The sequence below is a fragment of the Xiphophorus couchianus genome, chromosome 18, assembly GCF_001444195.1.
Source record: "Xiphophorus couchianus chromosome 18, X_couchianus-1.0, whole genome shotgun sequence".
NCBI classification, from domain to species: domain Eukaryota; kingdom Metazoa; phylum Chordata; class Actinopteri; order Cyprinodontiformes; family Poeciliidae; genus Xiphophorus; species Xiphophorus couchianus.
Window position 1 is genome coordinate 6,086,071 of NC_040245.1, and position 27,669 is coordinate 6,113,739.

The 27,669-nt window shown below is 38.4% G+C and overlaps 2 protein-coding genes across 3 annotated transcripts in view; both read right to left on the minus strand.

Annotated features, from left to right (window-relative positions):
- The window catches only part of maml2 (mastermind like transcriptional coactivator 2), a 53,727-nt gene extending 42,671 nt beyond the window's left edge, over nt 1-11,056 (minus strand). The window contains exon 1 of the mRNA XM_027998918.1: nt 9,793-11,056. Within this exon, the coding sequence (XP_027854719.1) occupies nt 9,793-10,221 (429 nt within the window). The 5' untranslated portion in view covers nt 10,222-11,056. The remainder of the gene's footprint in view (nt 1-9,792) is intronic.
- Nucleotides 11,057-13,306: 2,250 nt separating this feature from the next.
- gab2 (GRB2-associated binding protein 2) overlaps nt 13,307-27,669 on the minus strand; it is a 46,484-nt gene continuing 32,121 nt past the window's right edge. The window contains exons 3-10 of one of the 2 annotated variants that reach the window (XM_027998824.1): nt 23,837-24,065; nt 20,339-20,934; nt 19,493-19,590; nt 18,644-18,923; nt 18,463-18,553; nt 18,291-18,387; nt 18,078-18,197; nt 13,307-16,840 (exon numbers count right to left, since the gene is read on the minus strand). In XM_027998824.1, coding sequence (XP_027854625.1) covers nt 16,697-16,840; nt 18,078-18,197; nt 18,291-18,387; nt 18,463-18,553; nt 18,644-18,923; nt 19,493-19,590; nt 20,339-20,934; nt 23,837-24,065 — 1,655 coding nt within the window. In that variant the 3' untranslated portion in view covers nt 13,307-16,696. Of the gene's footprint in view, nt 16,841-18,077; nt 18,201-18,290; nt 18,388-18,462; nt 18,554-18,643; nt 18,924-19,492; nt 19,591-20,338; nt 20,935-23,836; nt 24,066-27,669 lie in introns of both variants that reach the window. The other variant, XM_027998823.1, reaches the window with a different exon arrangement.

The following is a 27,669-nucleotide window of genomic DNA, read 5'->3' on the forward strand; positions in this document are numbered from 1 at the left end:
CAACACATGATCTGTAAAGGCTTTTGATTTAACACATATCCTCACTGCCCCACCAGGTGTCTGGAAACTTCTGTCTGGATATTTTTCTTTGTTTTCCTGTGGTTTTTTTTACCTGTTTTTTTATTATGATTTTTATTTTGGGGTGGGGAGAGGCTGGAACCTCTTAACAAAATCTAAATTGGTCGGGGGAAAAAAATGATAAAAGTGGACTCATTTCAGGAAGAGAAGAGAATGCAAATCTTGCCAGGTACAGAGATGTCCCAGATTCACAGAGGATGATTTCCAACAAGAAGCTGCTGCATAATGCTCCACATAAAGCCTTTAAAAAATAAAAATAAAAAAGCTGAAGATAAATATTTTACTTTTTTAAGTAACAACTATATAACTATATGAGTTTTTTGTTTTGTATTGAAGTTGATATGTTATATTTTGGGGCATAACAAGCACCTGAAGAGACAAGATGATTCTAAAGAACAAGACAAGATTCTTAGTACTATTTTTTTTTGGAATCCCCATTTTTTGTTTTCACAAATACATTAAACTTTCAGAAATCACAACGTGTTTCAAGGAGCCTGTAATGAGTGCAGGACCAGCTCACACTCTTCAGTTTTTATGCTTGTCTAATTAGGTAGTAATGATGCCAAAAAACACATCTAAACATAGAAATTTGACTTTTTTCAATTTCACAAATAGAAAAAGGTTTTTTGAATCTCAATCGTTTTTTAAGGATCTCTGCTCTTCATACCTGCTTAGCTTGGTTCCCTTAGGAAGTTGCAAATTAGTTGTTAACTTTAGTACCTGACTAACTTTTACACTCAAGGTATTCTCACAGCGCTTAAAATGTTATCACATGCATAATCCAACAGTGGTGAAAGCTTCTACAGCACCGATATCAACAAGCCTGACGAGCAACTAATTAGTTTGTACATATAGCGCCAATTCACAACACATCTACAAGAATAAGCAATCAATTTGATACTAGTTATCAAACAATATATTTTTAATCCAAACTAGTAAAAGGAAAAAAAAGTTTTCTTTACAAGAAAATCCAGCTGACTGCATTGAGTCATCGACTTCACTCCTGGACCAGTAACGGCAGTGGTAAAATGTTAGCATTGTGTCATCGACTTCCAAATAGTCACTCACAATGTGAGTATGCATGTAGCGACAGTGGAAAGGAAACCTCTTTAACAGGTGGAAATCTTCAGGAGAATCTGACTCGATATGAATGACTACCTACCACAAATGACACAAGTGATATTGTATCTTATGTTTCTAGTTTTCATAAATCTCAAATTGTTTTATAGAATCTTTGTTCGACGTAGCCATTTAGCTAGCTCTAATGCTAGCTTTAACATCCCTAGCCGCTAACTATGATCTATGAAGACTTTCTCTGAGTTTTGTGATCTAGTTCTTGCAACGTATGAGTTGTACCAACAAGAACTTTGTTCATGCAACCTCAATTAAAAGAACTAATTTCTAATTTCTTGCCTTAACTCAATGCAAGCCCCTGGGTTTCCCTAGACAGAAAAGTGTTCAAACAATCTGAATAATAAAATGAACTTGACTGTGTTGAACTGAAAGTTTACAAAATTTTTGTCCAGAAAAATACATTTAGGTGAAGCTAAGTATGCTAAACATTTTCAAAGTTAGCAAAAGCGCTAAACATAAAATTAGCTCTGCTATTAGCTAAATACTGGACAAATTTAGGCATTTCAAGTTTCTCCTTACCATATATTGCACTTGTCTTGCTGAATTGAGACAGAACAGTTTATCAGACTTCAACCATGAATGATTTCATCGGAAGAGTTAACACTTTTCATGAAACAGGTTCAAAAAGGATCGCTAGGAGCTGAACATTGAAGAATTGGCTTCCAACAAGGACATATTTTTTTATTAAAATATGATTTGGGTTTCCCTAAATATTTGGCTTTACCAGAAGAAGTCAGATGCTGACATCAAGTACATCGCTATTTGTCTGCAGGCTTCAGTTTGACAAAAAACTCTGACCTAGCATTTCAAGATCTTCTGACTTGAGATTTCATTTCATCCTCGGTTGTAATAGTCATGACACCGCAAGTTTAGAGTAGTTTATTAAACTGAACATGGCCAAACTCTCACCTGTCATTGCTTTGATATTCAATAAGCTGTTAGCTGTGGCAAAACCAGAAAATTTACAAAATGCCTTGAGAGGAAATAACACTGTTAGCACTTAAGGAAATTGATTGTGATAAAACACAGTGTTTTTTCTTCAGGAAAAAAATAAATAAATAAAATTGTGCAATCAGCAAGATACAGTTTATAATCCCAACTGTAGTCTGGCAGGCTGACTGACATGTATGCCACTTGTACACATTCTAACCTATTTTTATTTGCACGAAAAACTGATTGCAAGGAACAACTAGAAGCACAGTACTGTTTTTGATTAATCATTCTGAAAGCTTTCGCTGCATTTTCTCTTGAACCCCATAAGAACAACCCACGGGTGCACAATACATTTTATTTTTTGGGGCTTGATAAAACTAAAGATAAATGCCTTGACGGAATAGGAAAAAAGAGTTTTAAAAAAATCCCAGTTTTATATCTTTCATCTTTGGTGAAACATTGTTCTCTCTGAAGTAGGAAAAGGAAAATATGTTGGACCACTACCAGAATGGTTATCCAACCTTCCAGACACCATCACACTGGAGCTAAGCTGCTGAATATCTCTACTAAACCCCTGATCACACTGGATAACAGCAGACAACAATTTGTTTGGCTAAAAAAGCCAATGAGTTCATAACATATTTGGTAAATGACGTCATAAAGTTAAAGGGAATGGAAAAATTAAAGCTTCAGTGAGAAATGTCAGTCACTGGTGAATTTGATTAGTGCTTCTTTAAAAATCTTATTTCTGCATTGGCTACCAGAAGAGAAACTTGTTAAACCTTGTAAAGCTGCCTCCCTGGAGAGAGCACTGTAATCTTGATTAAAAAAATATGTGATGTGAAGTTGTTTACAGCACATTTATGCCAATGTTTTTCATAAAACTATAATAACTGATGAGAGAGATATTCATTTCACATTCGATTTAGCCAAAAGACATGTGCAACTCGCTATTAAGGAAGAGGAAAAACTATCAAACAAATGAAGTAATTTAATGGAAACTTGGAAGAGACTGGGATAGCTTTCTTTGTGAGACATTAACGCAGCACACTAACATCCCTGTTCCCTGAAGACAAGCTGTGCTCACTTAAAACTATTTGGTGATGAAAATGTATGAACTGACCTCTGTTTGACTTTGGAATGTCCTGCGAGAAATGTTACAAACACTTAGGTTTTAAAGAATAATAATAATAATGATGATAAAACTGTGATGTGTCTATGATCAAAATGTCTCCATAATCCCTGATTCCAATCAAGAGACTTAAATTCACAAATAAATAGTTTGTGTTTCTGGAAATACGAGGAAGTCTGAGTTTGATTTGGGATGACTTGAGCAAAAAACTATGCTGTAATGAGCAATATTCCCTGATGTGTCTAAACTTTCTGGTTAGTGAAATCTGTGAAGAACTGCGGGTCAAAGGCAATGAATGAACAAGAATTTAAAACACGGAAGAAAAATTATAGACACCCCTCCTGCTTTTTCCGTGTTTGGTGATTGTAAGTTAGATTTTGTTTAATAGACCAAAACAATGTAGCGGGAAATAGTTTAGATGAAGTCTTTTTTTTTTTTCAAATAAAAATCACATGACATGTATTTGTATTCCACCCCAATTATACTGAAACCCCAAATAAAACCCTATGCAACCAATTTCCTTCATAGGTCACCTGTTATGTTGTTTTAAGCCAGCTTAGCTTTTACACAGCATCTCAAGCTGCTTCTCAACAATTCAATTATGGGTGCCAGACATGTTGTCCATAGAAAGAAAGCCATTTTTGAAATTAAGCTAAGAAGTCTTGTTTAAAGCTTTCCACAAACCAGGAAGGGAACAAGGGAAACATGTGGAAGAAGATGCTCTGACCAAAACAAAACTAGAGAACAAAAATACAAAGTATTGACTCACTTCTATTTTGATATGTTTTTGCTGTACTTTACAATCATGTGTCACTTTGTTTTTGAAAGTCTCATAAAAGTAAAACTGTGGCAAAAAACATTATATTGAAACCTATTTTAAATGGGTATTAAGCCTAAAAGAAGATAAAGAACTCTGTAAAGTAAATATTTAAACAAAAGGAACAAAACCTGATTTACAGTTTGTTCATACGATATAAAAACACCAGCAACATTCCACATCAGCTTCCAAGCCGTGACTTCTAAGAGAAAAAAAAATCCTACAGCTTATCCATGACCAGAACTAGGTGGGGCTCCCATGAACCTGGGTTAATTGTTTCACATCACAACCAGCACCTCTGATTCAGACCTGGCATGGCAAGAAATACTCACAGCACACAAACCCTGCCCCACAAACTCTCCATGCTCCACAGAAACCACAAGAGAGTGCAGTGATTTTCTTTTTCTCCACGCTATTTGACTAAGCTGTCAATCCGGTGGTCAGCTAGAAGTTGTATTTACGTCAGTGGTAATAAACTCTGAGGTCTCTCTGCGAGCTTCGAGATTACAGCTGCCACAGCGTTGACCTTCTGGTTGGAAATATCTGATCTGCCAAAAGAAGCAAACGACTCCAGTTGCCTATTTTCAACAATTTGTAAAAAGATTAGACACAAAGACTTTCCTTTTTTTGAGGCATGACAAATAGAAGCAGAATAAAAGCAAAACTTTATGTTGTTTTAAGCTAAAAGACAATAGCACTTCTAGTCCATTCAGTTCTGTGACGATCATTCCCAGATCTTTCACTGGGTAATAACAAAATCCTCCCAGTGCACGCAGGACTGTTAATCACCAGGCATCCCTCGTCTACTGCTTTTTCAAGGCCTGTTTGACTTTAAGTAAACATGTGCAGGAAATGTATTCAGTGGCTCTAAACATTTATATGAGGGCCTTGTGGTTCAAACAGTTTCATGGTCAGCAAATATTTCAAGAAGGTGCTTAGAGAGCCATTTGTTAAGCACACTATAATAGGTTATGACAATGCATTGCACGCTAGCGCGGCTGTATCATTGAGCTCTTAGTTTCCATACCCACTATCGCTCTCGTTGACAGACAGCGTAAGATAATGCTGGATCCCCATCTGATGAAAACAAATGTCTGTAAGATGTAATACAGGGGCTGACGTTTCGTAAGCTCTACTGAGTGACCTATTTCTCTGTTCGGTGCATCCACTGATACAGGTATGAGTGGAAAGAATGAGAAACCAGTGATAGAAAAAAAACTGGAAAAAAACCAGCAATCTAAAATATGACCTATCCCAAAGCGTTCAGTGAGTTCATCCAGACATTAAGGGAAATCGGTTTTTTTTACCTAAGCCAATAAGTAAGCTCTCATCTCTTCTTTCCAATATATCTAAAATTATCTACAAGACATATCTTCTGTTAATCTGGCCTCAGCGCTGTTGAGTGCTGCTCACTCTGCACAACAAACTAGTCATAATCTATCGTTTCGTTTGCCCCTCACTTGGTTTTCCATTCCGTTGCAAATTACAATGTGAATAGTCAATAACATCCACAGATATGCCCTTCGTTGATGCCTTTGTTCACAACTGAGAAGTGTGTACTACAATAACCTACATCATGAAAATCCAACACAGCAAGCTCAAGATTAGCTCTGATAATGGTGGGGAAAAGCTCTGTTTGCCCACCATCATTGGCAGCCATGCTAACTAGCGTGGCCACCAATGTTGTGTGTAGCGCAGTAAAGAGCAAGGGGGAGAGAGGGAGCAGCACATACACAAGCATGACTGACATCGCTAAGATCCTCCCCTTGACTCTGACTGGTTGTTTCAGGGAGACAGGGAGAAGTTTATTTCTGCAGATGGCAGTTGGACTGCAGTGAGGAGCGAGAGGAGCTTAATTTTTTTTTACACATTATCTGCCTCATATTTTAACAAATATGTAAAAACAAATATTTTTATAAAAGTTACTTGTCACATTAACCCAGGTAAATATGCAAAAAGCTATTTTCAATTTACACAGAGGTAATTAGAAAAAAGACACAAACATTAAACTACACAGTTTCCTTTCCTAAAGTAAACCCACAATGGAAATTGGTTTACATTTTGTCACTTTACCAGCACAACTTCAACATCAGTCCCATTCCCTGATGAAAAAAGTAAGAGCTCCACCCAGGATGTTTCTACCATGAACATGTAATTATTTTTGAAATGCCTTTAGCTTTTGCACATTGGTCACATGTGCAGATGTGCGAAGATGTCCTGATTACATCTTCTCCCATATCCTTTCTCTGTTTTCTACATGGCTTTTGACAGTCTCCAAATGGGATTCCTTTTTGCCCTATTTTACAACAATGGCTTCCTATTTGCCACTCCTCCATAAAGACCAGCACCCATATGCTCAAAGATTCTCAGAATCCTCTCAGAGAGAGCTTAAATATTCCTGCCAAAGAATCCCAATTTAACAGTGATTCAGTCAGGTGCTAGGAGCAACTTTGAGTGAAGACTTGACAGAAACTCAGTGAGGAGGTCTGGTTGGTCATGTTGCAAAGTTTGACGCCGTTTTCTAGGGACTGTGATTTATTGATACATGAAAGTAAGACATGAAAAGAAAAAAAAATACCTAAAGCAGGAAATTGAAAGAAATGCACCAATCATACAGTCTAGACTGCATTCAGAAAAGTGTCATGATTATTGAACTATGCAAAATTTAAATAACTGCTACACGGCATCAACATGTTTGATGACGCCTTGTTTACATCATCATAAATAATGAGGAGTTTGTGAACAACCTTCATCTTACCAAGGTCAAATTCTCATAATAGAACTGGAGAAATTCTAAGGTTTTTCCTAAAATAACGTCACCAGAAGCTCGGATTCGTTGAGAATACAGGAACAGATTTATAGAAAATGACTAACAGGTCCATCAGAGATTCTCTTGCCTGAGCAGAGGACATCTGCAGCTCCTCCAGAGTTACCAAGGCCTGTTCAGTTATGTTGCCCAACCTGTCAGTTTAGCTGTTTTGGCCGTCATGTTTTGGTTAAGTTGCATTTGTGCCAGATTCAGTCCATTTTGAATTGAATAGTGGCCCATGCTATGCTACATTATGTTTTCAAAATTAATTTAAAAAAAATTATTTTCCTTCCAGTTTACAGTTATACCAATACTATGCATTAGATTAGATTGTATGATATGATCTAATATCATACAATCTCACTAAAACACTCAGTTGCAAAATTACGTAATGCGTAAAAGAGCAACGGAGATGAATGCTTTTGCAAAGCGTTGTAGTTCTCACCCTCAGAATTTACTTATTTTTGATCAATTTAAGCATTAACTGGCTCCATCAGTGATGGATAGAGGCAGAGCACTTAATATGAGATTTCTGCTACGACTGCTGTTCTGCTTCACCAAATCATCACAAGCTGAGGGGAAAAAAAAAAGAGGAAAAAAATTAACCTCAGGCTTTATATGAACATGTACGCCAGGACTTCATTTCCTCTGCACATCTTGCTGCACTCATCAGTTTTATATAGAACACACTAGTCCCAAGTCAACATCAGTAAAAATGAAACGGTGCATGATAATGATGTTCCCTGACCTCTTTTAGACCGTCAGTATAATCCATGATGCTGCTGTCTTACCTCCTGTCATGTCTCACAGCTGAATTTAACTTAGCAACTTGAAAAGCGCACATGTAACATCCAATCATAAATATAAGGTCTCAATACAGCTGTGGGATATGAAGGAGATAACGTCTCTTGCTTCATTCCTGAGATAAAAAATAATAAAGAAAACTACAGAACCTTACTAAGTGCACTTTTATGGGTTTTACTGGAAAAAAAATGTTTCATTGTTTGTTTTTCTCTCCGGCATCTCGAGTGCATTCGGAAAGAGAACATCTGCAAACTCTCACCCCTTCGACTCTATATTGAAATGTTGCTTGGGAAATAATTCATAGTCTCATTGCTGAACTCCCAAATGCCCAATGAAAGAAAACAACACAATAAATCTCACATTTCACCAACTGCTCTCTCAACAGTTTCTGTACAGCATGGTAGTCCAACCAAAGTCAGAGAACATAGAAATTGTGTCCATTTATTGTATATTCTTTAGCTCTGTCATTATGAAAAAATATCATGCAGCAGACATAATTCAAGCAATGGCCATTTGAATTGATCATTTGAAAACGGCTGCCTTATTGAGAAAGAGAAACTGAACTTCCTGCACCACAAAACTGGATAAGTTCTGTATTAACTAGGTTAAGTGCAACACACACCTGCATCCCACAGTTTGAATCAAAAGTGCATGAAGACGTTGACACTCTGGAGGAAACTCTAAACCTCTCCACGGCCCAGTAACCCCAAAACTATTTCATTGTAGGTTATGCTGCAAACCAGCTTCAACAACATTTTTACCAGCAATATTAGGAACCTTTCCTGTGGATATATTTCGGCAAAGGCTTTGGTCTTATGGGTGAAACGGAGCTAAAATTCCTTCAACTAAGAATGCCTAAACATTTATATTGTTCTTTTAAATGTATATATTTTTATTGGTATACATATTTAAACAGGCTTAAAAGCAGGTTAGTTAGACTTTATTGCCCCAAAGGTGAAATTCGAGGAATACGTGAAGCTTTGAGATCTTTGAGAAGTTAAGCATTCTTGTGAGCTCTGATAGCCTAAACCAAGCTTAGCCATGTATTGGACCAGCTCAGTTTAGGGCTGCAACTAATGATTATTTTAGTACTCAATTATTTGATTATTTTGATGATTAATCAATTAAGCAGATAAAAAAGCATGGCACATTCTGCATAGTTATTTACCACTTTAGTTTTTTATACTATATTATAAATACTTAAAAAGAAAGCAAATAAACATCTTTAAATAAACAATTACTTTAAAAATATATTTATATATATATTATTGTGTGAAATTAAATTCCTTTCGTGAATACTTGATCTCTTGCAGTGTCCTCCTTCACTTGACATCACTATATGTAGGGTTGATCTGTTGACTATTTTTTGCATCAACTGATTAATAATTTGATAGAAAAATGTGGTTAATAGGATATTTCTTTTACATAATGTGAACCGGGTGATGCTAAAACTGAGGAGTTCTGGATAGAGCATATTCACAGAAAAACTTTTTTTATATCTTAAATGCAAAATGTACATACTTTTGTGCAATTTATGGCTTTTGAGTGTGTCGTTCTTTCAGCAAATGGTATTTTTGTGAGTCTGTATACTCTAGTTAACAATTAACCGTTTACTAAATTAGTTGACGATTATTTCCATAATCGATTCATCACGATAACTCTGATTAATCCTTTCAACCCTCTCTCAGTTAGCAGCCCCCATCTGGTCACCCCAAGCAAAACTACCAACTGAAGGTAAGTTCAGTGGGAATTTATAATATGGAAAATATGACTAATTACCCTGGGAGGCAAAGTCTTGGGGGTAGATATGCACTTTTTTAAATTTATCCTCTTGTTCCCACTCTTTTCAAGTTTTCTGAACTATTCTACACTGCACAGAATTTCTTTAAAACAATTTCATATTTATGGAATATTAAAAAGAAAAAAAAACACTATTTTGGCGACTTAAACCTCATTTTTAACTTAATGGAAGCCTTAAGATTGTTGGGGCCCAGAGGAAGGGGCTGGCTCAGGGCCTATTCAAACACTGAGTGAGTTAATCAGAACAATATTTATGATTCATGTCGACTGATGATCCCAACTTACCGCTATGCGGGTGGAAATCTTCTGCTCGCCCTCTGATCCCTTCTGCTCCCCATTGGCCCTGCTGTAGTCTGGAGGTTGCTGGTTCGAACCCCGACTCCCTTTGCTTTTTCGGTTCCCGGGCCCCTGTTGGACGATGTTAAGCAGGTGCAGCGTGTTTTCGTGCTCCCGGTCGGTGCTCTCGGCCTGACCCCGTTGGTAGCGGTTCTCGCAGGTGGAGTGGTGCCTCCTGAACTGCTCAATGCGGGCGCGCAGACGCTCCACAATGGCGTTGTGCAGCTGAGGGTCCGCGGAGCCTCCTCTGGAGGTGGCCACCATCGGTCCGTTGCCGACCACCCCGCCGGGCATGGCTCCTAACCCGACACCCAGCATGGGCACGAAGGTCCCTGCAGCAGCACCAGCAGCAGACTGAGCGGGAGTCGCCTCTCCCATGCCCGCTGGTCCCTCACAAGTTTAGAAAAGCTGAGGTCCTCTCAGCCAGAGCAAGAAAACAATGTGTAAAGGATTTAACTAGAATTCCATATGGAAAAACTGAAATGCTGGCCTATTTATTTTGGATATTAGTTTAAATTGACAGTTCCCATATGAAAACACCAAAGTAAGAAAATTCCCAAACTATTGTCCTATTGTCCTTTTTCTTAAAACAGAGAAAAAGTCCCAAAGTTACAGCATCCTACTCTTTCGGGGTAAAATGATTTCCAAACATCAGAGGAGTCGTGGGGGTCACAACTGGAATGAATCTTCTCTTCCTTAACGACGCGACCTCTGCTCAGAGACAAACAGGCTGCATTCAACGCGAATCCCTCCGATGATTCAAAACCATGGCACGCACAACTTCACTCCCACCGTCCGTGCTACATTTTCAGACGGTGTGTGTGTGTGTTACACCCGTTGCAAAGCCGAAAGAGTGCGACCGTCAGAGGAGCCGAGAATATGGGAGTGAGCGGTTCGTTCCCAGAGCGAGAGAAGCAAGCACATAAAGACACCGAATCCACAAAACTTCAAGACTCACGGCATTGTTGTTTGGAAATTAGTCCTTTCTCTCTTTGTTTGTCCATCTCCGTCCAGAAAGGAATTTGATCGCAAAGCAAGAGGGGGGAAAAACAGGAGGTCGAAACGCGTGGAGCCGTTAGAGTAACCGATTGAGATTCGTCTCAATAGTCCATTGACAATGATTTGTCCGTGTGGTAGACCGAGGCAATACCAGAGCTACTATACACAGACCCTCATTGTATGAACATTCCTCTTCTGACATGATGCACTCTTATGGACGAAGCCGGGTGTGAATGCACTCTAGTGGAGGATTGGAGAATTATCCTTCAAGGAACGCACCATGGCAGAGGGGAATTAATCTCATTAATGTTCCTCAAACATAACTAATTCAGTAGCTGATGAAAAAGTTCAGCTCCATGCGAAATCGTCTTGGGTTTCTGCTGTTAACTCTATGTTGTTGTGTTTTTTTTTTTGGGGGGGGGGGGGGGGGGGTTATAGATCCAAACAAAGCAGCGCATAATCAGTAAGTAGACGCAAAAGGATACAAATAAAATCTAAAAAGTGTGGCATGCTTATGTACTCAGCCCTCTCTATTCTTATAACATTAAATAAAAGTCAATACAATCAACTTTCTTCAGCAGACAAAAAAGCTAAAAAAAAAAAAAAAAAAGATTCCATCTCTGTGTTTTGATTTCTGCTGTGAAAACTGAATTTTCTTTTCACACTTTGATGTTTCAGATGATCAAGCAACATTTTATACCAAAGAGGAAGCAGCAAGAAAAACTAAAAGCTAAAAGAAGAGAACAGTTATTTATTGAGTTCACTTTTACTCAGAAAAAGACCATCTAAACCTAACTCCTTTCACAATGTATCCCCAGCATTCAGGTATTCACCGATTCACCTATTTGCATATTTATATGTGGAATGTAACTCAAACTTATTCATGAAAAATTAATTGGTTTACATTTTTTTATTGGATATACTTTTGAGCATATCCAAAAATCTCAAAAGAAAGTGAAATTTCAGAAGCTGAAATATGTAAGATATATTTAAATATATAAGACCTAGTGCTACTTGACAAGCAATTGGCTGGCGTTTGCGCGGCAACAAATCCAGGAGCGTCATTCATTTTATTTAGTGTGTTTGGTTGTAACCCCAAGAGCAGATATTAGCAGATATGAACTATTAGGAAGACAGTGGATATCAAGTTGTGGTATTTGGTGTTTGAACTATTAAAATACTCAGTTATATGAGTTTCTATAGAGGTTTCAATAAGTATTTGTAGTATTTGTGTGTTTCAGCTGTAGTCCCTAACCGCTGTGAATCCTAGAGGTCCCCTGTAAATGATGAATTAACTGGGAATTAATCTCCAAAAGCAAAACATCATGCGATGTATCAGTCTGTAAAGGGTACAAACGGTCAAAGGCATTCTTAAGGTTTTGGGAGTTCAGTGAACCACAACCAGAGCCATCAACCACAAATGAAGAAAATTTGAGTTAGTCCTTAACCTTCCCATGAGTGAAGAGGCAAATAGTTTTTCAAAGAACTGTAAATGAACGTGTAAGGATCTTAGTGAACATTTGGTGAATAAACATCATCATGAATGTCAAGGAACATCAGAAGACAGTCCTGAATTAAAGTTGCAAAGAAATATAAGTCAGGTTTATGATGTAAAGCTATACCCCGGTCTTAGCATTTCACAACATGTTCATGTTGCTACACTTGTTAGTGTTGTGGTTTCAGGATATCCAACAGCTGCTCAATCAGGTCTGGTTGATCTGTCTCTCTTACCAGTAGTTTTGTTTTGTTTTTTTCCACTGAAAATAGGTCTCAGAAATCCTTTTTTCTTGAAAGAAAACAAAACTAATCATGAAGCAATTTAAAGGGGACTTCTTTTTTTAAAAACAGACATACTTAATTTTTTTACAGGTCTTTTAGTCCTCAGATCTATATCCTACAAAACACCTGTGCACTCAGACGAAGAAAAGACAGAATAATGCTGTATTAAGATATTGTAAAAAATATCTTAGTATTGATGGCAATAATTGTGCATTTGGTGACTGAAACTATTTTTTGTCTTTGATTTTTTTTTTTACTCAAAGAAATAATGTCCTCAAATTAAAAGATAGACATTTCAAAAAACTTCACTGAGATTTTGCTTCAAAACATAAATTGTAAGAGGGTTTTTCTTTTTTCTTTACAACATTACAGCGGTCAATCTTGGATTCAGGAGGAGCAGTGTGGTTTTTGTCCTTGTCATGGAAACTGGATCAACTCTACACCCTCAGCAAGGTCCAGGAAGGTGGGAGTTTGCCCATGCACCTCGATTTATTAAATAAATCGAGATTTATTGGATTTGATTTTTTTGTGAAGCTCGATTTCTTTACCAATAATCTGTCTCATACTATATTGACACAACATAGTGGCTGTTTTAAAACATATGTATAACCGATCTGCACATTGGAATATTAATGTGGGTGCACCTCTTTCAGCAGTTGGTATTCTTAGAAGAATATTATATCGGTTCTGTCCAAAAAATGTGTGAGTTTATTGATAGTATCATGTCAGCCAAAAGAATGGTACAACCAGAGTTTAACTCCTTGGTTTATTCTACTTCCACAGTTTGAGTCTACCATAATATTGGAATGACAAGGTATACTTGTGTATCCCAAATTAACTGTACCACATTGCAATCACACTTGCATAACTTCTCAAACTCTTTAGAAAAAAAATGTGAAGATATACATTAATGTTAGTAGAGAATTCTTCCTCACTTGTTTTTCTTTGTTTTTTTTCACAATTATCAACTGCAAAACACACAATAAATTAATAAGTTAACACACAAGCAGTCTGCAAATGCTTTACAGTAGTAGCAATAACAGTGGTTTTCTTTAAAAAAAAAAAAGATCATTATCAGTACAGTACGTCATCGGTCTGACAGTAGATCTGAGCATTGTTTTCAGTCTCAAACTGCCAGGCTGTCACTGACCATAACTCAGCTCAATCTACCACAACACGTACACAGCTCCCCTGCTCGCAGCGAGTATCTCCAGATAATAAATTACACCTCCACTTCACTTCAGAGACTGACAGGTAGACAAGCTCTTCTTCTTCAATCTTTTCTCCCCTCTTTGTAAATCCCAGTTCATCTGGGAATGTTATCAGCCATCCCAAATTTATGAGTGGTTCTTGAAAAGCCTATTTTGGAATTCAAAGCTGAATTAAATACAATCTACAACACATGTTTGCTAAATTTAGCCTCTGTTTGTATATAACACTTGGTTATGTGAATCAATAATAATAATAAAAATGATTAAAAAGATTCTGAAAAAACGTAAAAAGTGTAGAAAAACATAAGCAGTAAATATTAATTGATAACACCATCCAGCACTGCATGGCCATGCTTTTCTTAATAAGTGGTTCCAGCCCACAATGAAATACCGGACTTCACTTCAGTTAGAAACTGATCACCCAGTTGTTCTGAATACAATGTGGTCCTGGTTTGGACAAAATAATCAATAATCAAACTCCTCCACAGCAGGAACTACATTCTAAAATAAAATGAAAATATAAGGCAAATTAGAGAAACACAGATTCATATGAAATTAACTTCTCAATTTTATACAACTATAATTACTGATGAGTCCCTGTGTTAATGTAGTGCACTTTTTTGTACCAGACAAGTGCAGCAAATTTCAAACAGTCAACAATATGAACTTAAATATGTCGTTATGTTAATAATTTACATATAATTAATGTTCAGAGATGTAGTGTGGGAAATGTTAGGCTTGATGCCAATGCTGTGAATGCTTGACATATACTACTGTTCATCTATAACTTGGGTAATGGAGAACTTCTTGCTTTATTTTTACTCCCACCTACTAAGGTTTCTTGGTCAGTGCACAGTTGCATGGAGCTGCATGTGAAAATACTTTAAAGGGAAAATATATTTTATAGCCATGAAACCTCTAAATATTGGAAGTATGGCATTTTTTTTGTCTTTGTAGCCATTTGGAAACATGAAGTGAGTAACATATATGGATGATGATGTTTCAGGAGTGACTGATAGAGAATTGTACATATGATGCAGACTGTTTTCTTAACAACACACGGATGTTTGGCTGCCTAATGGCGAGCCAGAAAAAAATGACAAAGGGAGCACTTTTGCTTGAACAACCCAAACTTTAGGGAAAAGGACACATCACAATTCATGCCATGGCCACGAAAAACAGGCTTGAGCAAGTAGTTAACAGCCAGACCACCAAGGCAACTATAGCTGTTGTTTGTGAGCTTAAAGTTCTTCAGGCAATATAGTGGTTTCTACAGTAGTTTTTACTTTTTATGTGTTCTCTGTCAGTGCAAGGCATCTTCTGATTTCCACAGATTGGGCTAAATCAACAGCCATATTTTACAAACAATCTCCTGTGTGTTTACTTGAAATAACTAGCTTCAGTTGTGACTCGATTTATCTCTCTGTCTGAGAAAAATGAAGGTGACGGTATTTGATTAGAGCTGCAGTCTGACTCTATATCACTATCTTAACAAATAACTACCTCACTTTGGTGCAGTTGAACCTTCATGACTAATCCACAGACTGATTATGTGGAGAAAAGCGAGACTAGCATAACTACTGTATAGCCATATGATGGTAACACAGATTTTTTTAAATGTGCCAACACATGGTTGAGCACATCAGAGTAACAAGTTAATCAGAACCGGAGCAGAAATTGCAATATCAATCTAAATCCAGTGTCATAAGTTTTGACTTTTGAAATGCAGTTATTTAAATCTTTCTATAGAGAGCCCATATTTTTTTAGATCTCCTCTACACTGCTCTAGGGCAAAATTTCTCGCATATGTTTCTATATGAATGTTGGCTTTATGAATTCAAATATGAGCTGGATAACTTGCTGTTTTTGTGTGGCATCTCTTATTGAACATTGTCACTTTCTTGGATGAGTTTTGGCTTTTGTTTAATTTTGTTTTCTTCCGTTCTGTTGTACAAATTCTTGATTTCAATCATGGAAACGAATAAATCTAAAGTAAGCTACATGTCTTAACTCACTGAAAAAACTGCAACAACAATGATAAATGCCCTTCAAAACCCTACAAGTTTTTTTTTCCTTTCATTAGTTCTGTTTATCTGAACACTACTAACTTGATAGCAACACGGAAATAATTGGACTGCCATCCTGAGCCTGACAGCTTCTAAATCTGGTTTGGTTTCTCACCTAATTGAAACTGAGGCAACCGTCATGTGCAGTTATCATTAGGTAATCTTGACACAGGCCTTTTGCATATTTGGATGGCTATATTTCTGTCTCCCCTTTCCTCTTGCCAGACATGCACTGCTAAGCTGAAATGATTGCCTGCAGTGAAAATAATCTCCTCCTTAGTGCTACTGCAAGACTCAGCACAAATGACAGATTGAAGTGGGGGGGAAAACGAGAAAGTGTGTTCAAATAGGAGAGCTTCTTGGCATCCCTGAGACCTGTATGTGTACTGTCAGAGTATATTAATATAGTTATCGACCAGTTAGCTAGCGCTGCTGCTCAGAGTAAATTATCATCTGGATGCAACCAATATCTGCTGAGGTCTGGTAGGACAGGTTTAATCATACAATATATTTGAGCGAACCGGAGAGATGGCTGAATATGATAGTTTTATACACTCTAACAGTCTATTTTTAAAGCTTTGGCAGCTTGCTTTTACCTGTATGTCCTGATATCCTGCATGCTAGCAGTGCACTGCAGAAGTAATTATCACAGAGAGAACAGGCATAGGATAATTATGGCTTTTTGCCCCGAAATTTAAGTCTTACACAAGTCCAACTGCTATTTATGGTAGTGATCCGAGCATAATCCTGGAGACTTAACAAGGGATTTCAGTTCTTCAATTTTTGTACGAGTCAGTGTCAGGATTTGACGCCCTTGACAGGCTCAGCTGACTGCCGTACATCAGTCCACTCCTGCATCGTATTTTGAAGCGCCTGCGTCTTTTCTTTGTCCACTTGGACGTAGTCCACCTTCTCATCAGACGTCACAGAAGATGTGGAGGGCTGCGAAGTAATAAGAAAGGGATAATTAGGAGTCTGTTTGGAGGGTAGACAACATGGCGGTATGAAAATAACAAACGGTGGCATGAATTTAGTCTACAAATACAGGGCCCTGTAATATTATTAGTAGTCCTGGAGCTCTTTCTCATGTTACAACCACAAACCTTAAAGCAGCAGTATGTAACTTTTATAAAAATATGGGGTTTTTTTTACATATTTGTTAATATGACAGTGCTAATATGTAAATAAAACTTGAGCTTGCTTTTTTTGGAGAAGGCTTTTGGATGTGTAATCCTGTGGGGCGTGCTTCGGGAAGCCCCTTCATACAGTCCCTCTATAACCAATGTCATAGTGTGGTCTGCATTGCCAGCAGTACGTCGGGCTCATTTCCGGGGAGAGTTGGACTCAGCCAAGGTTGCGCTTTGACACCAATTTTGCTTACAACACTTATGGACCGAAAGTCCAGGCTTAACCAAGGTGTTGAGGGTATGGCATCTCTGCTTTTTCCAAATTATGTGGTTCTGTTGGCTTCATCAGATCATGATCAACAGCTTTCTCTGAATCTGTTCACAGCAGAGTGCGACTTGAACAGGATGTCTTCAAATCTGCATTCTCCAGGTCGGGGCCAAGGTCCTGCCCCAAGTGGAGGAGTAAGTATCTTGGGATCTTGCTCACAAACACGTGAAAAATTGAGCAGGAATTAATGTTTTATTTTTTTAACAAATTTTTGGTACTAGTGGGCTTTATTATACAGTAGTCCCACAGGATGGGGGCAGAGAGAAGGAGGGGTCAGACATGAGGCAAAGCAACAGAGGATGGGAGTGAAACTCAGTTTAATTTTAACTTTGTTAAAATTAAACAAAGTTTAATTTGTTTCATTTTAACAAAGTGACGAGCCGTGTTAGGGCATAACACGGCTCATCACTAGTGAAACCCGGTGGTGGCAGCATAATTTGTTAGGTTTATTTTTTCATCAGCATGGACAGTGATGGAAAGATGGATGAAGTTAAATAAAGAATCATCTTGGAAGAAACTAACCTAGAGAATCTAGACATAAAAGCATAACACCCTTCATGTCAACACAGTTTGAAAACCATAATCCATTTATTTTGAAATATTGAAATACTTTTAATTTGCTCAATTACATAAAATTCTAATGAAATAAATTGAGGCTTGTGGTTTTGATGTGAAAAAATTGGAAAAGTTCACGTGTCCAAGACGCTGCAGATCAATGGCTCACCTTTCTGTGTGGGCTGGGTGAGCCAGGCTGGAAGTCCAGGGCCAAATAGTCCACGTTCCCAGACTTCCGAGGAGCTGGGCTGCTGGTGCCACTCATGGCTGGGGAGGTAGATGCTGGATTCTGCTAATGGGACCAGAGTGAGGTTTCAATCACACATAGTGCAATGAAACAAAGAAGCCCAGCGTACTCTGCCCTGCAGCTACTGGAACTTACCATAGCCACATAATTCTCCTCGCTGTCTCCAGAGTCGGTGCTGGTGATGCTCTGCGTGGAGATTGGTCGACAGTGGTGGGAGGCGTTCATCTCATGCCTGAAACAAAAAACAGATAGGACTCTGGGTGACCTGAGGGAGAAAGGACAGGCTTTACCAGTGAGTTAGACTCACATGGGACGCGTCCAGGACATGGTGACGGGGCTCTTATACGGCAGCTCATCTATGATCCCATTGTTCTTTAAATCAAGTGGCGTTGGCTTTGCTGCAGAAAACAAAATGCAGACAGGTTTTATATAATCAAACAGCTGTACAGACTCTGGGAACAAAATACATCTAAATCTGAACTACATACGTTTCCTGTTTGGTTTAAGGTTACGGTTGATGGGAGGTGGTGTAACATCACTCAGACGACCGGGCCTGTGACACAAGGACGCACTGCTCGCCTTTCGGGCAGGTAACGTTGCAGAGAACCCTGGGAAATCGAAGTGATGAGGCCCAGGACTCATGGGAATGTAGACATTCTTAGGACTGTCAGCCTGGGCGGCGCTGAGTGGCGAGGAGCCTGGATTCATGGGAACGTAGTTGTCATCTGAGTTACCGCTGTCCGAGCGCGTCAAGGGGGTCTGGCTCCTCTGGTGGAGGATAACAGAAAATGATGAAAGGTGATGCACAATGCCTTCCAAAAGTATTCACACACCCATGTAACTTTTTTCACATCAGCACCACATTGGATGTATTTTATTTGGACATTTTGTTACAGTCAAACACAAAGTGAATAAATTGGAGCTGCAGATATTTTGTGTGTCAACCAGCTTTGCACATATAAAGGCTGAAAGATCTTCTCACTCCGCTTCCCCAAAAAGCAAAAGCTCAATTGATTTTCTAGGAAGTGACTGCAAAGCTCCTAAACATTCTCAATTGGACTTAAGCCTGGACTTTGACAGGACCATTTCAACAAATGAATATGCTCTGGAATGTGAATCTCGCTCTAAAGTTTTTCTGTTTTCTAATAAAAGCTCCAAGTCCTTGCTTAGGAAAAACATCAGCACAGCATGATGTAACATTTGTAACAGGACAAAAAAGTTCAAGTCACTTTAGCAAAGCACCGTAGCTTAATCTCCCAGCACATGAACATGCAAGCAAAAGGTATTCAGATGAATCATTAGTCTTTTGAAAAAAAAAACAACAACAAAAAACTCACCAGGTATGAGCTAAACCCGTCATTAACAGACTCCACAGACTGGCCCGAGTTGTTGAAGTGAAACAAACGATGGTGGTTGTTGATTTCAAAGGAAGAGCCTGTGGAGGGATGCAGAGACATAAATCATTATTTACTATTGCCCCAAAACACTGGCGGGCACTTGTAACTGAAAGATTAGTTGAGCTAACCCTAAAGCAATAATCACAAGCATTAGTTCCACCAGCGCCAAAGCTCAATACCAACATGGTATTTAGCAGAAGCTAATGCTAAAGCATTAAACTCAACCATATTGATACCCACCCTGTATCAGTGACACAACATATGTCATACCATAATATGTCAACCTTTAAAGGTTCAAATTTGTTATTGCTTTTCACGAAATTATTCTTTGGAACAGACCTTTTACCTGCAAATATTTTTATATTTAAGTATTAACAGTACCACTTGAAGAAAGACAACAAACAGAAAGGTTTGACTTTGGTGGACTTATAAAACATGCTTGAACTTGACAAAGCATTTTATATGAAAGGAAGAGAACACACATTGTGTCTGAGAGCATCATTTTTTAAAAATTGTTATCAGTCTGGAACGAGGCATTCTGGATCAGATGGTATGACTTGAATTTTATTAGTGTGTCAGCAGAGCAGTGCCTGCTACACTGGGTCCTTTGTTTCTGCCCAACAGCTTGACTTAAAGTGAGCGACAGAGGAAGGGAAGGGAGAAAGAGGGAGAAAAATGGAGACGAGCAGCAGAGTCACTGCAATACAGATGATCAGTTGAGACATAGATTTGAAAACATGAAAGAGAGAAACCGGACAGTTGTAAAAGATTCGTCAGTCTGCCTACCTCTGTGGAGCCTGATATTCTCCACAGCAGGGAGAGTGTTCCTGCGTGGAAGGGCAGACACTGCAGATGTCATCTCCCCATTCTGACTCCCAGCCGACTGGGGACTCCCCCAGTTCCCTTCAGACCCCTGGTTAGGTTTAGGGGGCCTAGGCGGAGGAGCGCAGGAGGATTCAGAGCTGGATGGCGTCAGGGAGTTGTGGTTCTTGTCAAATGTCCGTGGGATCTGATAAAAGGAGCCGGGCGTGGTGGGAAAGTCATAATTGTCTGGCGAGCGCTCGTTGCTGTGCATGGTGGCGAGGGTGTTGCAGGGAGTTTTGAAGGTATACACCTCCTCGTTCTCAAAGTCAGGGTCGCCGAGGCTGCTGTGAGGTGGCGCCTCAGAACTGTAACCCCGCGGAAGAACGTAGCAGGCCTCCTGTGACGAATCATCGTGCACGGACAGCTGATGCTTTCCTGGCTTGGGTAGGCTGTAGAAGCCATGCAGCTGAGCTCCTGTGCCGTTTAGACAGTTTGAGAAGCCGTAAGAAAATTTCTGCACCGGAGAGTCGCTCCCCAGAAATGTATTGCTTCGTGTGGATTGAGAGAAACTGGCACTCCTGCAACACAAATATATACATATGTACTCAGTCAATTTTCTCTGTGCTTAAATATATCCTCAAACACATCACAGTTTAATAATAATTTAAAAAAAGAAAGCACACTATGTAGGGCTGCACAATATCAGCAAAAATATGCTGGTGCAATGTTATTGTTGAAAGTTGCTATGACAACAGTAACTGCATTTAATCACATTCTGCTCTCTTTTCTATTATTTCAGGGTTCTCATTATACCTTATGAGCTCGTTAACCAAAATCTATATCAGCACACGAACGCATGGCAAAAGTATAACCGCTCCAGAAATATAGAGCATAAAAGCTTTATTTTGTAATTATGATAACGCACACAATAATATTGTGGTTTTAAATACCGTGCAGCTCTACTTTATATTTTCAAGAGCAGTTTAGATTAAATGTAGTAACACAAAAGGCCATCAGATGGCGGCAAAGCCCTTCACTGGAAACAAGCCTGACAGGGTTTCACAAACAAGCAGCCAAAACTATTCGTACCCCTGGAAGATTAAGGTTTAAGACTGAGCTGTTCAGCAACTATTAAAAGGATTTGATTGATGTAGTGGGAGAAAATTGTTTTCCACTGATAAAAGACAAATGTAGAATTTGCTTTCAACGTAATATTTTTAAAATAAACTCTAAACAAAAGCGGGGCATATGATGCATTGCTTTACTATCCCATCTCGTTTACGCTCAGAAAAGCTTCTTGACTGGATGAAAATAAAATCAAAATTTGCCTTAGAAATGATTTTTGCAGTTTTACCCCATACATTAAATTATAAACACCAGCAAAATCTGTAATTTTGGCTGATTAGTACTGTTAATTTTAGGATTATTTATATGGCAGGAACATTATGGTATTTTTCTATGCATTTTACAATTTCTTAAAATTTTCACAATAAATTACAATGTTTTCTATAAACATAAAAGTAAAAATTACTTAAAAAATGTTTCTTGAGTCATGGTAAATTTTTTCTACTGTAATATAATGTATAAACCATTTACATTTTACAGTCTATAACTTTTACCATACATTTTACAGATTGTTTTTTTTCTACAGTGCAAGGGTATGAATCATTTTGGCCTGCAATGCATTTAGCTCAACAAACTTCATACAAGAATTGTTTAATTATTATTTTTGTTTGTTTTCTTTTTCAATCACATTTTTTACTTGACCAGGAAAGAGAAGTGCAAATGCTACATGTTTCCCAGAGATTTTTACTCTCAGATGGACACTCTGGGGACATGCCTCATTTACTGTCTCTCATTTGCACGGCTCGACCTGTCGAACAACGCTGCTCAATATATAATACATTTCTGAACCTTTGTGCAGTGGTCCCATTTTATTGATGGACTGCTAACCTATCCAGAGTCTCGTAATCTTATATGTGTTGACTGCAGCAGATAGAGACATCGGCCCCCGTGCGAACCTGATTAAGCAGGTATAGATAACGGATGGATGCTCATGAGATCCTGGGATTTTCATTCTGACATGAATCTCACCCTGCCACCAGATGCTTCTCTTAATTAGCAGCCTCTTGATGCAAAACCTTCTGACAAAAATATGTTCCTCCAGCTGAAGAGATGGAATGTGAGGTTTGATTTTCTGAGTTTCACAAAGTCCCAGCGCAGCAAATTTGCATTCAAATCGTGCAGCTGAGAGCATGGTTCTACCCTGCGTGAGCCTAAAATGTACGGAAAAGATGAATTGCCGCCTCGAACTCATTGATCATGTGCTGCACAGACTTTCTGCCGAATGGCGGCGTAATTATGCGGCCTCAGAAACAGGCAGGATGGCAGGAGATGAGGAAACTCTTAATGCAAAACTCAGAAGTGATTTCATATAAACATTTGTTTCCTTTGTTCTCAGGCTCTAAGCGTAGCTGACAATCTGTATATGCAGTCTCTTGTTGATGCATGCCAAAAACTATTCCATACACAAAACTCAGTCTGTTCTATTAGGAGTTTGTTGAACTCTTAATAAACTTCAACATAAAACATGATGAAATGATAATTAATGTAACATGTAAAAGAAATAGGGAAGACTAGTTTTAGCAGTTCTTCATCCTGTGTTGTACTAAGTTGGCCTCTTTGTATCTAAGATGGTTTATTTTTTTGATGACAAGGTTTGATGTTTTTTAAAATAATAAATTGTAAATATTAATTGTTTTTTAAATGAGAAGGCAAATGTTATTTTGTAGGGGGGAAAAAGCCAAAAATGTCTCTTTGGGTTGTAAAGGTGGCTGATCTCTTTGACTAGCCAACATAATGTACTCCTCTGTTGAGTGGAGGGGTAATGCTGTCAACACCATGTTTTACTGTGGGAATGGTGTGTCAGTTTTGAAGACCAGATCTTCATTGAACATATTCTCCCACATGGGGTGTGAAAGGTTGCAGCTGAAAACAACTGGTTGCAGTGAGTTTTATTTTGGGATATCAGAGTAAATGGAGGTGAATGGAAATACACATCAAACTTTTAAGTTTCCTATTTCTCACGCCTCCTTTTTTTTTATTATAACATTTTAAAAGAAGGAAAACTCAATCTACAAATATAACTGAACATAGGAAATTGCCCTCAAAAATGCAAATATTTGTATATTAAAACTTCTTTTAGTTTTATTAGGAACTGTAATCTGGGCACATATTAGAATATAACCACAAGTTTGCTTCCCCTCCGTCTTACAACACTGACTATTTTTAGAAGTATGAAGAGATCTCTTATCTCTTCATGTTGGGTTCTCACGCGCAGCTGGATAACTCTTCCCCTGCAGCAGTAGTTTTAACCCTCTGGGGCTTCTGAGCAAAGGAAGAGTCACAAACCTGCATGTTGACCTGCATCAACGGAAAACAGGAAACCGACACAGGACGTCTGAGGATCAGGACATTTACCGTGCACTCTCTGTCTTCCTGCTCATGCACTGGTGGAGGAGGAGGTAGTCCTGAGGAGCGCTGTTGGACAGGGAGCCGTGGTGTGAGTGGCGCACGGGCACGTCGAAGGTGAAGAGCACCGGCTGGCTGGAGTGGACAGGCGCCGATGACTTCCGTTCTCCGCTCACAGGAGCCATCGAGCCAGTGACATCTGCTCCAACAGATCTAGGCATATGGTGTAATCTGCTCTCTGCAGGCAGGCAGAAATAGGAGAGATTGATTATTTACACGGCTGTTTTTTTAACAGATCTGAACATGCTGTGAAATGAAGAGCAAATTTATCAGTCCTTGTACAAATGGTTGTAAAATGTGTCAATCTTTACAAGAGAGCTTTCCAGAGAGCAGTTTTAAATCTACCGGAGAGTTTGAGGTCTTGCATTGCCTTGTACTCTGCACTCTAATCAATACAGGAGAAGGATCCGTCTCAAGGGAGAACAGAAAACAGCAGCCCTCTGCTTTTAGAGCTGCACAGAGCCATCGGCTGAGCCGCACATGATCCAAGTTACACTTTGAAAATCAGGGTCAATGTACTTTGATTGTATTGAGCCGGGCGTTGCTTTGTGAAGACGGACAGAGTGACCAAGCCAGTCCCACCGTCTTATTGTTTCAGTGTGGCATCCCTGTTCTTTTTTTTTTTTTTTTGCTTTGTTTTGTTTTTTTTCTACCGACTACAAAGAAAAGCCAAATCCGAGATGGGGATGTTGGAAACGAACTGGGCGGAAAGCCAAAATGAGGAGGTGCTCAGCATGTAGAGAGTGGGCGGTCTACTGATCCATCGACCGATGATGCTGTGTGCAACTAGAGCTGAGGGAGACATGAAAAAAAAAAAGCTTAGCTGCTGCTGAAGCTAATTTTTCTCCTTCACTCTCCAGTAAATGCACGGACAGCACGAGAATATCAATGCAATGCCACCGACTTTCACTGCAGTCTAAATATATTGGGCTTATAATTGATTTGTTGTTTGTTTTGTCACTTTAACTGTGCAACCTATAAAAAGTAAAAATAACAAAAAGACAAAATATGAATTGAAAATGGTATACTGCCTCATTGAATTTATATCTAGTTATCTAGTGAATAAAACACAATTTTTAACTATTTTCTCTTTAAAATGGAAAATATTGTGCTAAAACCATACAAGTCATCAAAACTTAACATATGAAACATAAATAAAGCACAATTTTCATTTTCATTGTTTAGCAAACCATTTTAAAAGCACCTTCTGCACCTTGAAGCCACATTTCAATAACAGGAAAGAAGTACCATATGTGGATGATCACATCATCTGGATCAACAGTGTCTGATGAACCATTGTGATACATTAATTTTACTGTTTATTAGCAAAACAGAAAAAGAATGGAGTGAGCACTTTTGGTACATTTATGCAGAAAACCTGTCAAACCAACCAGCAATAGTGTTTTTCTGAAATTTCTGCCGCATAATTTAAATCCAAATTTTTTATTTTTTTTTTTGTTTCTCTGCAGGAAACATGAGTGAACTGAGTGAAAGTAAACAGGGGAGGAGGACATATTTCTGTGTTGGGAACACTCTCCTTCCCTCCCCCCCAAGTTTCCTAAATAATTGTCACAAGTATAAGAGTAATCAAAAGAACAACACAGTTTTTGTCTTTGATGAGAAAATAGTGGTGTTACTTAGCCAACATCCTAATTTTATTGAACGTAACCATCAACAAAACATTTTCCATTGTGGCCATAGTGTTCCCAAAGTAATGTCCTCTCTTCAGCAAATTATGTCTCAGTTCTTCTCAAAGTGAGACAGAAATGAATATAACTATTGTAAGTTGTTAGCCTGACCACAACTGAAAAGGAGATTCTGTAAAAGAATCACATGTCACATGCCCTTCAAAGAAGACCTTTTAAATTAGTTACACAAAAATGCCAGTCTAGCCTTTAAGAAGAATCAGTGGGTCTTGATTAGAGCTGCAGAACACAAATGTGTTGTGTGAGCATCTATGTTTTTGTGTGGGACTGGCGCTGGGTGCAGTATTCTGGAGTCCTGTTTGCTGAATGAGGCCACATTCAGGCCTGGAGGGAAAAAAGCCTCTGTTATGAGGTCTCCAGGCCAGTGGACACCCGTGAGATGCATAGGCCAACAGTCACACAGGCAGGGACTCCCCACACTGCCCCCACCTCAATGATCCTCAATTGAACCATTGTCCTGAGTGATTCCATTCTCCCTGGACTGGTTAGGCATCATCTCCTTTCTCCACAAAAAGCTTTGTAAAAGCTTTCATCCAGCGTGGTGAGCGTTAGCCCCTCTAATATGGGTAAATATATTGATTTGTTGTCAAAAGACAGACTCCCCCGCCCCTGCTGACATGGAGAGCTGCTTTGCAAAACAAAAGTTGTTTGTATTCCTGAGCAGAATAAAATTATCCTAGGAAATTCCTTGAACGTAATCATTCCTTGTTGATTTGTGCACAATAAATAATATTTTTTCTGGCTCTGATTAGCACCAGAAACGGCTGTCAGAAATAGAGCAAGATGAAAGATTACTGGTCCAGTCTGCTGATGGAATAGATGGCTCATCACTGACACTAATGGGCCTGATGATGTATGTCACCTCTGGGAAGCAACTCCACAAACTCCTTACAGTCATAACACGAGGATTGAGAAAGAAGCACAAAAATAAAAACAAAGACACAAGATTCTCAAAGATACTCCCAGATGTATTTTTTATATAAATAGTAGCATTCAACTTCCCTGAAAAGGTAATATATCATATTTTAGCTGATAAGGAAAAAAAAGAGACACAAATGGCACAAACAAAAAAAGTTGTTTTGGTTTTTTTTCAAATCTATTCATGTTAGGTTAACGTTTAATTGGGATTTTATGTAATAAAATGTAATAAAATCCCAACAAATTAGGATTTACAAACAACCAACACAACTTGGTGCATAATCCTGAAGTGGAAGGAAATTGAAAAAGCTAAACAGTATATTACGTGTTTGTAGTCATCCCCCTTTACTCTGAGACCCCTTAAAAACATCAAGGACAACCAACTGTTAGCTGTCAAAAGTCCCTTAATTGGTAAATACAGTTCATCTGGGTGTCATTTACTCTTAAGAGATTTTGTCACAAAGACCTCAGATGTTTGCTTGAGAAGAATAGTAAAAAAAAAAAAAAACTAATAAAAAACCAAAACACAAGGACCCCAACTAGATGAAGGACCACAACTATTCACAATACACTCAACAAAATCTGTTGTAACTAAATTTGTGTTTACATTTCATGAAGAAGGAAGTAGCGCCAGATCTCTTCTTCAGAGGTTTTCATGTTGTTTTCTTCAGTAGCTCCTGGTGCAGCGCCACCACAGGCTTGGAGGTTTTTCAAAGTGTTTGGCTTGTTTGACAGTGCAGTGAAAGCGAACCACACCAGATGTAAATGCAACTTTGGTTCCCGGTTGAACTGAGTTTCTGTAATTCTAGCAAACTGAAGTTCTACAAAGTATTGACTCAAAAGGGTTGAGCAAAAAATTAATTTCAGCACAGGTTTCTATTTGAAATTATATACGGTATATATATATATATATATATATATATATATATATATCATGCATAATTTCTCCTATTACTTCACAACTGTATCTTTTAAATAAAACCAATTAAAATACACAGTGAACATTGTGGTTGTAGCACAATAAAACCTAGAACAGTTAAAGAGGAAGTTGTACTTATTACTAAGGGGCTGCATTTATTCTAAGACATCAGCAAGACATTTTCAAGAAATAAGTTAGTCTCACCGTGATCCTGATGTCTAAGCCAACATCAGGCATCA